At 39.6% G+C, this 16,419-nt stretch overlaps 1 protein-coding gene across 4 annotated transcripts in view; it reads right to left on the bottom strand.

Annotated features, from left to right (window-relative positions):
• Nucleotides 1-16,419, bottom strand: part of LOC124554792 (glucoside xylosyltransferase 1) — a 164,041-nt gene that overhangs the window by 43,588 nt on the left and 104,034 nt on the right. For all 4 annotated transcript variants that reach the window (XM_047128441.1, XM_047128444.1, XM_047128442.1 and 1 more), the window contains exons 3-5: nt 15,677-15,811; nt 15,405-15,597; nt 8,251-8,400 (exon numbers count right to left, since the gene is read on the bottom strand). In XM_047128441.1, coding sequence (XP_046984397.1) covers nt 8,251-8,400; nt 15,405-15,597; nt 15,677-15,811 — 478 coding nt within the window. The remainder of the gene's footprint in view (nt 1-8,250; nt 8,401-15,404; nt 15,598-15,676; nt 15,812-16,419) is intronic.

Here is a 16,419-nt window from a genome sequence, read left to right as displayed (position 1 = left end):
AGAAGGAAAGACAAAAAACAAAATCGTAAAACATGTGCCACCTTCAGCTCATTATCACCTAAAATCAAGGGCAGGTCTGTTGGTGAACCAGGTAAACCAGCTTGAACTGTCTTGTCACTATATGAAACACAGTCAAAATGTGGCGAACTGTAATCAGCACACCACATGCATCATAAACAGGCAGTTCTTCATGTCTCTCAAGAAAGCCATGGGTCAGGGAGCTTTGTCCTATTCAAAGTCACATTAAAGTGATGTATTCGTACTCATGGTCTAGGGGGTAGCATCTTTGATTCATAATCAAAAGTCTTTGGTCCTGGGTTTGAATCCCGCTGATGATTAAATTCTGATTAATAATCAGCATTGGCAGCATAAGAAGTAACTCTCATTCTGCCAATGGCCTTGTCAAAGAGGGCGCCGGAGCGGACAGAGATTCAGGGCACTCTCTTGTCCTAGGGTTGGAAACTTCCCCTGAAGGCAAAAGAACCAGCTATGATCAACGGCATGAGGATGCAAAATTCAATGGAAACCACTGCATTAAAGACACGTAATGTGTATCCACAGGACATGTGGCCTGCAATTGAGAAAGTGTCATGATGATCTCTCCATTGGCAAAAGATTCTGGAACAGTCCCCCATTCGGATCTTCAGGGGGGGGGGGGGGGGGGGGGGCTGGCTGGCCAAGGTGGAGGTTACGAGTCGGGGCGTGGAATGTCAGAAGCTTGAATGTGGTAGGGAAACTAGAAAATCTGAAAAGGGAAATGCAAAGGCTCAATCTAGGTACAGTAGGGATCAGTGAAGCAAAATGAAATGATAACAAGGATTTCTGGTCAGATGAGTATAGAGTAACATCAACAGCAGCAGAAATTGGTATAATGGGAATAGGATTCGTTATGAATAGGAAGACAGGGCAGAGAGTGTGTTTCTATGAACAGTTCAGTGACAGGGTTGTTCTTGTAATTTCTTACACTTTCCCGGCGATTTGACGACATCTCGTGGAAATCGGGTTTTCTGCCGGATATCAGCGTCTTCCAAACGATATTTCAACATCATTACTTGACATCTTCATCAGGTGTGACCTGAGGCTTGTCTCAGGTCACACCTGATGAAGACGTCAAGTAATGACGCCGAAATATCTTGTTTGGAAGACACTGATATCCAGCAGAAAACCCGATGTCCACAGGGTTGTTCTTATCAGAATCAACAGCAAACCAACACCGACAGCGACAGTTCAGGTATACATGCTGACATCGCAAGCTGAAGATTATGAGATAGAGAAAGTGTATGAGGATATTGAAAGCATAATACAGTATGTAAAGGGGGATGAAAATCTAATAGTGATGGGGGACTGGAATGCAATTGTAGGGGAAGGAGTAGAAGAAAAGGTTACAGGAGAATATGGGCTTGGGACAAGGAATGAGAGAGGAGAAAGACTGAGTTCTGCAACAAATTTCAGCCAGTAATAGCGAATACCGTGTTCAAGAGTCACAAAAGGAGGAGGTATACTTGGAAAAGGCCGGGTGATATGGGAAGATTTCAGTTAGATTACATCATGGTCAGACAGAGATTCTGAAATTGGATACTGGATTGTAAGGTGTACCCAGGAGCAGATATTAGTAGTAATGAAGAGTAGGTTGAAGTTTAAGACATTAGTCAGAAAGAATCAATACGCAAAGAAGTGGGATACAGAAGTACTAAGGAATGACGAGATAGAGTTGAAGTTCTCTAAGGCTATAGATACAGCAATAAGGAATAGCTCAATAGGCAGCGGAATGGACTTCTCTAAAAAGGGCCATCACAGAAGTTGAGAAGGAAAATTTAGGTACATAGAAGGTAACAGTGAAGAAACCATGGGTAACAGAAGCAATACTTCAATTGATCGATGATAGAAGGAAGTATATAAATGTTCCGGGAAACTCAGGAATACAGAAATACATGTCACTTAGGTATGAAATAAATAGGAAGTGCAGGGAAGCTAAGATGAAATGGCTGCAGGAAAAATGTGAAGACATCGAAAAAGAAATGATTGTCGGAAGGACAGACTCAGCATGCAGGAAAGTCAAAACAACCTTTAGTGACATTAAAAGCAAGGATCATAACATTAAGAGTGCAAAGGGAATTCCACTGTTAAATGGTGAGGAGAGAGAGCGGATAGGTGGAAAGATTACATTGAAAGCCTCTATGAGGGGAAAGATTTGTCTGATGCGATAGAGGAAGAAACAGGAGTCAATTTAGAAGAGATAGTGGATCCAGTATGAGAATAAGAATTTAAAAGAGCTTTGGAGGACTTAAGATCAAATCTGGCAGAAGAAATATGTAACATTCCATCAGAATTTCTAAAATCATTGGGGGAAGTGGCAATAAAACAACTATTGATGTTGCTGTGTAGAATGTGTGACTCTGGCGACATACCATCTGACTTTCGGAAAAACATCATGTGCACAATTCTGAAGACGGCAAGAGCTGACAAGTGCAAGAATTATCGCACAATCAGCTTAACAGCTGATGCATCCAAGTTGCTTACAAGAATAATATACAGAAGAATGGAAAAGAAAATTGAGGATGCGCTAGATGACGATCAGCTTGGCTTTAGGAAAGGTAAAGGCAGGAGAGAGGCAATTCTGACATTGCAGTTAATAATGGAAGGAAGACTAAAGAAAAATCAAGACACGTTCATAGGATTTGTCGACCTGGAATAAGCATTCAACAGTGTAAAATGGTGCAAGATGTTTGAAATTCTGAAAAAAGCAGGGTAAGCTATAGGGAGAGACATGCCATATACAATACGTACAACAGCCAAGAGGAAATAATAAGAGTGGACAACCAAGTATGAAGTGCTAATATTAAAAAGGGTGTAAGACAAGGATGTAGCCTTTCACCCCTACTGTTCAATCTGTTCATCGAAGAAGCAGTGATTGAAATAAAAGAAAGGTTCAGGAGTGGAATTAAAATTCAAGGTGAAAGGATATCAATGATAAGATTCACTGATGACATTTCTATCCTGAGTGAAAGTGAATAAGAATCACATGATTTGCTGAACAGAATGAACAGTCTAATGAGTACAGAATATGGACTGAGAGTAAACCAAACAAATACGAAAGTAATGAGAAGTAGTAGATATGAGAACAGCGAGAAACTTAACATCAGGATTGATGGTCACGAAGTAGATGAAGTTAAAGAATTCTGCTACCTAGGCAGTAAAATAACCAATGATGGACAGAGCAAGTAGGACATCAAAAGCAGACTGGCAATGGCAAAAAGGGTATTCCAGGCCAAGAGAAGTCTACTAATATCAAATATAGCCTGCCCGGTTAGCCATGCGGTCTAACGCACTGCTTTCTGGGTGGGAAGGCGTGCCGCCGGTCCCCCGGCACAAATCCGCCACGCGGGTTAGTGATGAGGTCCGGTGTGTTGGCCAGCCTGTGGATGGTTTTTAAGGCGGTTTTGCATATGGCTCGGCAAATGCAGGCTGGTTCCCCTTATTCCACCTCAGTTACACTATGTTGGCGATTGCGGCGCAAATACTTTCTCCACATACGTGTACACCATAATTGCTCTACCATGCAAACCTTGGGGTTACACTCGTCTGGTGTAAGACGTTTCCGGGGGAAAGGGGGGGGGGGGGGGAGGGATGTTCCACTGGGGGCCGAACCACATAATAACCCTGAGTTCGATGTGGGGCGGCAGTGGGGTGAGTGAACTGCTGTAGCCTGTTGTGTACCACTGCGGGCTATGGCGGGGATGAAGTCTCTCTGGCGTCTCTAGGTCCCCAGTTCCATACAATACAATATCAAATATCGGCCTTAGTCTGAAGAAGAATTTTCTGAGAATGTATGTCTGGAGTACAGCATTGTATGGTAGTGAAACATGGACTGTGGGAAAACTGGAACAGAACAGAATCAAAGCATTTGAGATGTGGCGCTACAGACGAATGTTGAAAATTAGGTGGACTGATAAGGTAAGGAATGAGGAGGTTCTTGCAGAATCGGAGAAGAAAGGAATATGTGAAACACATTGATAAAGAGAAGCGACAGTGTGACAGGATATCTTGTAAGACATGAGGGAATGACTTCCATGGTACTAGAGGGAGCTGTAGAGGTAAAAACTGTAGAGGAAGACAAAGACTGGAATACATCCAGCAAATAATTGAGGATGTAGGTTGCAAGTGCTACTCTGAGATGAAGAGGTTAGCACAGGAAAGGAAGTCGTGGTGGGCCACATCAAATCAGCCAGAAGACTGATGGAGAAATAAATAAATTAAACAGACTGCATCACTTGTAACTGGCTGAAAAGAGGTGCGCCATGGACACACAGTCTCTTACCGATCACAACTTATTTTCTGGCAATGATCAGCAACTCTTTCTCCCAAAGATGCATGACAGGCCATCACAGCAACGACAATGCAGGGCACAGAGTCAGTTATGTTGTGAAGGGTACATGCCTCCTTGGTCGTGGTGTCGGCCATCTCATTCCCACAGATATCAGTGTGTCCTGGTACCCAGCAGAACGAGACCTCCTTCCTCTGTCTTTTCAAAGTGCAGAATGGCATCATGGATGTTCCAGACAGTTCAATCTGCTGGATACATAGGCCGGATTGTCTGCAGCACACTAAGTGATTCAGAGCATATGATGAATTTGGATCCACATTCACATTTCATCTGATCCACAGCATTAAAAACCACATAGAATTCAGTGTCAAAGATAGTAGATACACTAGGCAGATGGAACCTAAAGACAGAGGCAAGAAAAATGACAGAACAACCAACAACATCCCCCTCCTTGGACCCATCAGTGCAGATCATGGTAGAGTCCTAGTACTCATTTAAAATGGTAATAAATTTATTCTTAATAACGTAGTCTGGAGTGAACAATTTGTTGCACTTTGTCAAACCTAAAATTAATCTAGGTTTCAATAACAACCAGGGTGGAGGTTTGCACCAACCCTCCCTCTGTATGTTTGGCGGACACACTCCCAGACCCAATAAAAGCTGCTTTGCCCATATACTGACTGGTTTCGTCCCTTGTGGATGGTTGCAACAGAGTCATTCTAAAGATTCACAGATATTAATAGCTGCAGGGAAAGCCAACAAAGTCAGAAATGACTGGAGCTTGAGCGTCTGTTTAACCACAAGGAAGTGCTGCTGAGCAGCTAATGTCAGCTCCTCTGCCTCTGCACAAAAGCTCGGTATAGGGCTCATCCTATAGTCTCCTGTGGGCAATCTGATGCCCTAGGGGTATACAGAGTCCAGCATCTTTAAATACGTTGGTCATGCCCAGCCATAGACCGTACAACCATAATCATGATGTGATTACACAAAATCCTTAAAGAACTGCAGCAAACAGGATCTATCTGCACCCCAGTTCTTACCATTCAAGCACTTCATGATATCCAGAGCTTTAAGAGTTCTTGTTTTGAACTCGTTGAGATGTGGCAGCCAAGTAAGTTTGCTATCAAATAAGATACCTAAAAGCCACACCGTCTACTTAAAATGTATAACAGTATCCCACAGCCTTAGTTCTGGAGGTGTAAAAAGAGAACAATTACATTTAAAATCAACACAAACCGTTTTCTCTAGGAAGAAATTAAAACCTGTCTGAGCAGACTATTCTTCCAGTCACGTAAGTATCAACTGTAACTGATGAGAGGAAGATATGAGACTAGAAGTGGAACAGAAATTGGAAAAATCATATCAACTTGAAGCTGCCTTATGGTAAGTTTATTTTTTTAAAAGTGGCTTACCTAAAGAAACTCACTCACTATCCTCCACTTTCCTCACATGAAGAAACCATTTACATTATGAGACAGGCATTTCCAGAATTACAAGGTGTATTTTTAAGGTGAAATGTTTCTTAAACAGCCAAAATATAGTACTCTGCAAGTTTTCATAAGGGCTGACATAAACAGCACTTTAAACACATTTAGTTCCCATAAATCTCAGATTTTTCCAATTCAGGTATTCTGTTTCCCGCAATGATAACAGCAGTCTGTTAGTGTATGGTGGGTGGTAAAGTGATTCAGGTCGATTGGTAAACATAGTTTTATGGTTGATTAAATGTTTTCTGTACACTTTCTTTTAGTCAGCTGGCATTTATGACACCATTATAACCAACATTGCTGAAGTGTGGTTAAACTACTTACAGACAGCCTTATATACAAAACAGAGTTAAGTATTTAACACATACTGCAACACCTACATGTTAAATGCAGCTGCTTTCTCCAGCTCAATACTTACTTTTTTTCTGGACATACAACTTCTGGCAATAATTCTCTATGTGTACACTACAAATTCAGTAATGAAATTAACAGTGTGACAACAGAACTGAAGTCAAGTTAGATTTCCATAATTTCTTGGCGAGAAATAAGAGTTTCCCTGATCTGTACTGATCTAGTCCATTTCATGTTTTTTCTTCCTTTTTCTTTGATTTATCATTCTGACAAGCCTTAAAAAACTTTTTTTTGTGAAGAAGGAGAATACCTACTTTTAAAGCCAACTGTTACCCTTCACTTAAAAATGGGGCTACTTCAGCCAGTGTACACAATTTTACACATTTAAGAACTTTGTCGTAATCTCTTACTGTCCACGCAGACTTTCTTTTGAAAGTGTCAGCAACCCACCAACTTCAACGAATTTTTAGCCGCTACTGTGAAACAAAAGCTGGCTGACAGAGGCCAAGATGAAAATGCATGGGACTGATTTAAAACCTTCATGAAGAGAACTAGTATCCTTGCCTCAGTGTGTGCACCAAAGTTGTTGGACCACTTGCTCTTGGCAAATATGAGTGGCAGTCAAAGTTTTAATTACCACCTCAAAAATATTTTACTTGCAAGTACATATCTGCAGTCCTGATATTAACTGAAATCTCTGTGCCACAGTACAACAGCATGTCACAAGAGCAACCAAAACAAAATGAAGCAACACACAACAATTCATTTTCTCATGCTGAGGGGGTCGAAGTGTACAGCAACAATGCATCAACATGACACTATGAGTGTTATAGGCCCTTCAAGTGTAGTCAAGTAAATCTGAATGATGATGAATGGAGTGGCACACTATTTCCCTGCAAAGAACCAGGACTCTTAATAGATGTGGGTGCCCTGGTATTCCAAAACTGCCATACCACAATTGAGGTGACAGTGAAAAAAGTCAAGATCAGTTGTGGCTCAATTTTTAACATATCACACAACATTTTGAACAAAATAGAGGTCACCCCCAACTGGGTTCCACCAGTGCTCACACAGGTTCAAGAAAGTCCTCCAAATTGAGGCAGCAGCAGAAATGTTGCAGCTGTGTCAGACCAATCCCTATTACCTTTTTAGCTCAGTGCTGGATACATCGCTATGACTCCTAGACAAAGGAGAAGTCGAAATCTGGATTGACCAGTGCCAAGAAAGACCATGGCCCAATCATTATCAGACAAGTATGATGACGAGGGTGCATTTTTTTGGTGTTTTTTTTTGCGGGGGAGGGGTAGCTGTCATGAAAAAGCATTACAGGAGAGCTGTCTACGGGGATGGTTTTTGCTCCATGAAGACATGCCTACTGATTCTGTACAGTACACAGACTAAGATACTGTTTCTTTGGGCTATTGAATTTTGCCTCACCTGTGAGTGAGTTTTTTCACTTTCCTCAGATGAATAAAACATTATGAGGCAGTCATTTCTAGAATTATGAGGTAATTTTCTATGTAAACTGTTTCATGAACAGCCAAAATGCAGTCTTCCACAACTGTCGTCTCCACTAAATAATCTGTTGATGGGAAAAATCTGTTGCATTGAGTGCTGATATGTAGAGGACTATCACCACTACCACCATGTTTCCCTGCTACAATTTGATTTTTTAAGGTAATAATTGAAAATTTATGATCCATAGGTTGCACCAGTACTGTCTATCAGATGTAATTTAATCTAGAACAAAACCACTGAGCAACTTACTATTGTCTTGAACCTATCTTTTAATCGAAGTTTTCTTTTAACTAAAGAAAACAAAGTACCATGAGTAATATTTCTGCAACACCAGATTCTTAAATCTCCCATGTTGCTATAGGCTTTATGAGTATTAGATCACGAGACAATAGTACACTTAAACATGTTTAGTAATATCTGTGAACAAATTTAAAATACAAAAGCTAAATACCTCCAACAAGTTTTCTCTCTCTCTCTCTCTCTCTCTCTCTCTCTCTCTCTCTCTCTCTCTCTCTCTCTCTCTCTTTTTCCAAAATATAATATATCATATCCAAAGCATGTTGTGCATACCTGGGTGAAAGTGGAATATTATGTTTATAATGTCTTGATCTCCCCATGTTATCTTCAGTTTGTATTCTTTATATATTGGTACAACATAGTCTGTCCACCGGAAAGTGCGCATCCTGGTAAGATTCATTAACATAACACCAGAGTTGACGCCTATGCAGACAAAAAATACACGTGTAATAAATTTTCAGCCTTCTAAGCAATCACTGTGCAGCAATCAATAATACTGTAGCAAACGGGATAGTGAAAATATACTGCAACTGAGAAGGAGCTTGTTAACAGTAATTACAAACAAAATATTTTAAAATATTTTCAGGCTGACAGGAGACCCGCATGGAATCTATGTACAGCTAAGAACTGAAATATTTAGTGCTGGCTTGTAAGATAAGTCTTTGACGCTAGTCCTTAACAAAGAAAATGACAATAGTCAGAAATACCAATGGCAGCATACCAAGCTGACACTAAGGTATGACAACAATAGTGATATGTTCAGTACTCCCAAGTTTTGTAGTTACTTGTGATTAAATTTATTGATATATACTTTTGCATAGCATAGTATCAACGAAGTTTCTGTTATAATTACAACAGTGATCATATGACAAAACAATGCCATAACATGTGACTACAAATCAGTATTGCTGATTAAATGTGTAAATTTCACTGTTTTTTTAGTGTTATCAACACAACCTCCCTGAAACTAAAAGATGATTAACTTCATGACAATGAAGTACTGAAGAATGAAGTACTTATTATGTTGTATCAGTTTCACATATGATAAATGTTCTTCAGTAAATGTACTTTTTGTGACAGAAGTGCTTCCAATAAAATGAAGCAAGATGAGAAAGTATTACGACACTGCAATCTGAAATGTTTGTGCACTTTAATGACTACAAAGCGATACATGTCGATCTTTTCATACAGTTCAAGTCTCTTTATATGACCCTCTCTTACTTGTTAGTTTTTTCTTCACACCATTCAAGAAAGTCAATGCATTGCATAGTAATATTCCATGAAACATATTTTATTGTTGCTGTAGCGTAATATTAATTTTCACAGACTGGTAAATAATGGGAAAAAAATTATTAGATCTTTTCACATATTCTACAGATTTTTGTAGTTCAGCACTGATGCAATGTACGTCAACTACCACACAACCAAGAAATTATATCACGGGACTTTACGGTTTAGATGACCCACATCTAAAACAGTGTAGACTTCAAGTCAGAATGACTGCAGTATCATTTTCCACCTTTGGTCACTAATTTTCAATGTCGATACTTTTGGGAACTGATTATGGTTTCTTTGTCAATAACAGGATTCTCCCAGTGTTTCACTTTTTGTAATTTTGTCACATGAAATTTCTTATAAAATATTAGTAGGTCAACAGACTAGTAAAATGAAATAAACATATTTGCAGTGTTTTATTATTAAATGTAGTTCACTGAGAAAGATTTAAATCAACTTTGCACCCAGTATAAATTCCTTACAAAGTTGGCACTCTTCGGATAATTTCCACTGTAAATTTAATTGATATAACTTCTTGAAAAACACTGTCTGTTTAGCTATCCGTGTCTGTCTCAAGAGAATGACACAATGTGTGTGTTTCTGTATGCCACACAGTAAGCATTAGAGTACACGAACCTTAACACACAGCAGTTGTAATGACAGCCTAATTTTGAGATTACATCTTCTTAAGCAAGTAGCAAAGCAATGACTGTGTTGAACATTAATGAAAGGTTAACCGTATGATAGGCTACATCTCTATGCATTTTTCTGTCTTTCATGGGTTTATTTTCATCATTCTCTACTCAATTTGCACATTGATATCATTAAAAACACATTAAACTAAAATAGAAACTAGGTAACTTTTAAAAACTACCTACACTATCACAATGTCATTTATTATCGATTCTACAGTTCCAATTTCAGCAGTTCTCTTACTGATAGACATTAAATTCCCCACTCAGCTGGATATAAAATTTATTTATTGAATGTTGCATTTCTTATACTTTTGCAATAAATTTTTAATTATTGGTATCTACTGCTTACTTTGTTTCATCATTTGTTATGTTATAAAAGTGTGTGTGTGTGTGTGTGTGTGTGTGTGTGTGTGTGTGTGTGTGTTTTTTCTCCACATGCCATTTCGGGGAGCATGAAATCCCTCTCAGATCATTGCTCACATTGTCCTATTAGGTGGACCGCAATGTTGGATGTTGTGATGTTGTGCTGAAAGCTGAACCTGGCTCACCAGTTTAGTAGGCTGCCAGTCTGGTGCGACACTGAAGCGTTAGGGCAAATTCTGTGCTGGACCAGAATTGTATTGGTAGACCCCTGGGTTACCTGTTACTTCTGGCTGATGTGCTGACTTCAGTAACGGATGCTGGATTTCATTATCTTCAGCTACAGATTGGTGATCTTCTCGTGAGGCGGCAAGTGTAACACCAACACTAGGACACTCACACACAAGATGTTACTATATCATAACCAGAGAATAGAGTCTGAATGATATGAACACAATCCTACTGATTGAGTGCTCTTCAATAGTGGGGGTGGAGTATTCATGTCATCGAGGAGAGGCTCCACTATACGATGTCATTCATAGTGACCTTATCGGTTTTGCTTTTCAAGTTGTCAGTGGTCTTCAGTTCCACTATATTTGCTTAATTAATTTGTTACTGTGTCTTTACTGCTTAGTCAAAACCCTGCAAAGCAACGCTGCAACCTAACTAGTGTCTCTTACATAATGTTATGAATGCAGTCCAGTCTGCACTCTTCTAATGATTTTTTGCTGAGTTTGCTCACAGTCTTGTTCAAGAGTGTTGAGGTTCCTGTCTTCCTGCCTGAGTAACAGTGTTGAAATGTTTACGATTCCCAGCTGGCGGCTGTTGATACTTCCATGTGACTGAGTAATGTCAGCCATTCGCATTTACAAAATTTTACTCTTCTGTTTCTTTCATAATTTGTAGTGTAACATTCCCCTCCACTTGAATAAAATTTAGGCTGAATTTTACCTCTTTCTATCTGCTTGGTCAACTATCTTACATACTGACTACTCTGAACTGTTTGTTCCTTTAGAACATCTTACCCAAGGAAAATATTATTTTTCTAGCTTGCTGTTTTTACCTTTTACTCTAAACACTCTTACTTACTAGGATGAATCCATTCCACAGTAATGTCATGGACGGTTGTTCCCTTTCAACGATTTATGCTCTTTATGAGACAAAAGTAGACTGCATTAATAAAAACTAATATCACCATAACACTTGGAGATCTTTTGGTAATCTATACTGCTTACGATGCAGTGGTGACAACTACCCGATGGAATACAGCGATGTGCTACAAGTGTGGCTGGTAAAGGACATCCTATTAAACATAATGCTTGTTGTGGAACATTGACATCTATCTTAACCCAAATTACTTTCTTGTACCTGCTGGTAGTTAGTCATACGAAACAACTTTTAATGTAAAATGAAACAATATGGTGATAGACACCTTTTGAAGTCTCATACACCTGTGATGTATAAATGCAGATTGAAGTGACAAATTAAACTTTGTAGCAACAACAGGATTTGGACCCAGGTCTCAAGCTCAGTAGGCAGATGTGCTAACCACTAAGCCACCCTGGCACAGAGGTTGGCATATCTGCCCAGTGAGCAGGAGACGTGGGTTTGAATCCAGGACCTGGTATAAATTTTCATTTGTCACTTCAGTCTGCATATAAACTTTTAATGTACTTGCAAGTAGTTTAGTTGGTACTGCCTTAGCGATAGTGTACCTTGTGACACAGAAACATCTGCAACTGTTGCACCCATCAAAAATGAATCCCCGTCGAGTTCAACAATTCAGTGCAAACGGTTGATTCTAGCATGGTGCCTAAGCAACGAGTCTACTTCAAATATTGCAGAAAGTCCCTGCCCCACAGTTAGAAACACTTCCATTTGCTCCTGAAACCATGTGGTTCCTAACTAAATTTAAGCTGTGTTGTCCTCACTGAATCTATCTTTTTTACCCCTATTGAGCACAATCTGTATCTCGGTATTTTCAGTCTCCACTTGTCCATAAGGTCCAGGTTCACAACTGATGTTTGTGCCCCAGTATCTACTAAAAACTTATACTTCCTTTTGTTTATCCACATTATCAACAAGAATCTGTCTCTGCAGATATTTCTACAGTACTGCGATTTACTGGGAATGTTTCCCAATGGAAGGAACATTCTCCATTGGTGTTTAACTGTTTCTTTTTCGCACTGCACTTTCCCTGTTTTCTAAATTCACAATCCCAAACCTTATGCCCAAACTGTTGGCAATTATAGAATTGTGGTTGGAAACCCTGCATCTTAATGCCCCTGCTGCCCACAACCATAACATTCTTTACCAGATCTGAATATCTTCCATTCAGTATGCATCATAGCTGCACTATCCACTTCTTGCAAATTTATAGCAATATAAGCATAATTCCTCAGGGTCTCCCACTCACACTCATCATGAAAAACTTGGGTAGACTCATCTGAGAAACATGTCCAGTGTTGTATTTTCTGCTTCAGAGCAAGACTCTGCATGCACCTGGCTTGTGCGGCAGCTCTTAAGTCTGTGAATCAATTTTGCATATTCTGTCAGAAAATAATGTCACTGTTTCATTCATCTTCTGTCCTAAAATATTTAGTTTTTCCCTAAAAACCTGCGTACTGTTCAGTTTTCTATACACCTGATGCAAACCCTCTGCTAAGTCACTGAATGTGGGCAACATATTAAGCACTTCATGATACAAGATATAGGTTTTTAGCCTGACCCATGATACGTAACTTGGTCATCCACGAGCAGGTTTCATCTGACCAGCTACTTAATGTGGCTAACACATCATCTTAAAACACAGTAATGTCCTCTGTTGTTTTCCTGGAGAGAAGGGGGTTATGAGATTTATGGCTGAAGGATCACCAGATGAAGGGGTGAACATTTACTACAGTTTTAACTTCGATCAAACCCGATTATAGTTGCTGTTCTGTCAATAAAGCTTGTAATTGCTGACTTAGTTGTACATTAAGTGTGTTCTGTAGTTCATTATCCTCTAACAATTTGGAAACTTATTCTATATGATCCCTTTTTAGTACTAACTGTCTGTGTATGTGACATTTTTGCGCAATTTACCTTTCTCTGTTTCATACGAATCAAACTAGTATTACTTCTGACACTAACTCAAGTGTCACAAATGCAAAAACAAAATAATCACACCTAATTCCTACACCTAATCATTAACCAATGACAATCTGAACAATTTTCTACCATGTGACTGTATTTTCTACATGTAGTACATATTGCTGGAACAAATGTATCAAATGGCGCACTATGTCCTGTTAAGTTTTACAAAGTGCTGGAACAAAATACCCTTGCTAAATATTACCCTTTAACTGCAACAAATCTGCCAGTTCTCTCTGTCTATATAAGGTATCTTCAAGGTCTAAGTCTTAACCTGGACATAGCAAAGAATATATTTCCTTCTTTTGAGAACACACGACAATGTCTTCTCCTTGACCCACCCTCTGTGACTTGCTGCTGGTGTTGCCCTACAACACTTACTGACACTGGGCTGAAGCACTTCCAAAACCAATTTGTTATGGTCGCCGACTGCCAGGCTGGAAACCCCTACAAGTTTTGTAAGGATGCGAGAAAGGACCTGCATGGCATTGTTAGATGCAATGAAACAGTATTCAAGATTATTTCATTTATTACTCAGAATACAAATCATTGCCACGACTTGTGCAATGGACGATGGCTATGTAAGCCAGAGAGGAATCTGCTGAATCCACCAATGGACTCTAGATTGCCAAGGATGCTGCTCCAGCTCACAATGGAAGTCTACAACACCCTTGTGCGGTGGTTTGCCGTCCGCTGCCCCGTCAATAGCCCTGCAGGGGTGGTGACCACCATGGTGTGTGTGTGTGTGTGTGTGTGTGTGTGTGTGTGTGTGTGTGTGTGTGTGTGTGAGAGAGAGAGAGAGAGAGAGAGAGAGAGAGAGAGAGATCAGTGGTGGCTGCTGTGCTGACTTCAGTACTGAGTGCTAGAATTTCATTATTCATGGCTATGAATTACTGACCTTCTCATAAGGTAGCAAGCGTACGACCAACATTAGAACACTCTCATACAAGATGTTACCATACCATAATCGGAAAATAGGGTACAAACAACATGAATGCCATTGATCCTACTTCCTGAGTGGTCTAGGCTAGTGGGGACGGAGTATTTATGTCATTGAGGACAGGCTCTGCTCTATGATGTCATCCATAATGACCAAATCACTTCTGCTGTTCTAGAGTTGTCAACGATGTTCAGATCTGCTACGTATGTGTAACAAATTTATTACTGAGCCTTTACTGCTTAGTTAAACCCCTGCTAGGTAACATTTTGAAGGTAGTCCACTCTGCACTTTTCTAACGATTTTCTGCTTAGCTCATTTGCAGTCTCACTGAAGAATGTCGAAGTTGCTACCTTTGTGACCAAGTAACAGTGTTAAAATGTTAACTCTTCTTGTATTGCACAGCTTTCAAAACTTCACCATTATTTTGTAATGGTGGCTGTTTGCACTTAGTAAATTTTACTCTCCCATTTCCTTACTAATTTTTTGTGCAACACTTAACTGACCTCCCTACCTGAGCAATAATGGAAATTGTCTAGTTAACCATGTCTAACAATTGGTTCACACAGTATTCTTTAGAGTTCAGCATTACTAATCAGTTGTTTTTATGCTTACAAGTGTGACGCTCCTGGTGCAAGTATTAAATTTCATCTTTAGAGTAACCCAACTGCACAATGGAATTGACTGTACACAACTCCACTGACAAACGTAATTCGTGGAGCCACCTACAATCAGGCTTCATTTCAACTCTGTTTACTTCGAAGACTCATTCTTCACAAGAAACATGTTTATATACAATGCCTGCACTTATACACCCTGAGATGCATAACCTGACATTCAATGTATTGTATCCCCAAGACTTTTGCCTACAAACTGCATGAACCAGTCAGACGCATGATGATATAAATTACTTGTTAATAGTAAACAAAGTTTACAGAAGATTCATATAAACAGTTCCCTGGAACTACAGATTATGAGATATAACTAGACAATTATCAAAGGCATATGAGCAACCCAAACTAACATACCTAGTTTTCCATAATATGGATGCCTGGCAAATCTGTTGTACCAGCCAGTATTTGGATCTTCATGTTCAGGAGTTAAAGCTGCTATCTGAGATGAATTCATAAGTTCAAAGTGTCTCCACACATCCTCTAATGGTCCAAGAAATAAGGTATCTGTATCCACATACAAAAGAGCATCAATGTGGCTCAGAACTGTCTGTAAATAATAAATGCAAACATTATGTATCATACTGACATCATTTTATTGAGTATTATAGTTATCTGCAGTTACTCACAGGCAGAAATAATCTTTGAGCTGCACAAGGTTTGAATAAACGTCTCCACTCACTAGTATCTCCCTTCAGGGGGAATGTGATATGGTGTAATTCATATGAAAATGAGTTATTGACCAGATTTTGCCATTCATTGAGCTGGAACAATACAGAACAGGTATTATTTAAAAAGTTTGCAATGTGATATCAAGACTCAAAAAGAAAATAAGGAAGTATGAATATAACCTGTCATTCAGAATGATATTTTCACGTTGCAGAGGAGTGCACCAACATAAAACTTCCTCGCAGATTAGAACTGTGTGCTAGACCGAGACTAGTTGTGATTTGTGCTTGGGTAACTCAGTTGGCAGAGCACTTGACTACCAATGGCTAAGGTTCCAAGTTTGAGTCTCAGTTTGACACACAGTTTTAATCTACCAGGAAGTTTCATATCAGCACACACTCCACTGCAGAGTGAAAATTTCATTCTGTAAAAATTCCCCCAGGCTGTGGCTAAGCCATGTCTCCATAATATCCTTTCTTCCAGGAGTGCTAGTCTTGCAAGTTCCACAGAAGAGTTTCTGTGAGTTTGGAGGGTAGGAGATGAGGTGCTTATGGAGGCAAAGCTGTGAGAATGGGTCATGAGTTGAGCTTGGGTAGCTGAGTCAGCAGAGCATTTGCCTGTCAAAGGGGAAGGTCCCGAGTTCGTCTTGGTCCGGTACACAATTTTAATCTGCCAAGAAGTTTCATAATTGCCCTTAATACAT

Source organism: Schistocerca americana, chromosome X (assembly GCF_021461395.2).
Source record: "Schistocerca americana isolate TAMUIC-IGC-003095 chromosome X, iqSchAmer2.1, whole genome shotgun sequence".
In the NCBI taxonomy this organism is placed as follows: domain Eukaryota; kingdom Metazoa; phylum Arthropoda; class Insecta; order Orthoptera; family Acrididae; genus Schistocerca; species Schistocerca americana.
This window is presented reverse-complemented; position numbering and strand designations above follow the sequence as displayed.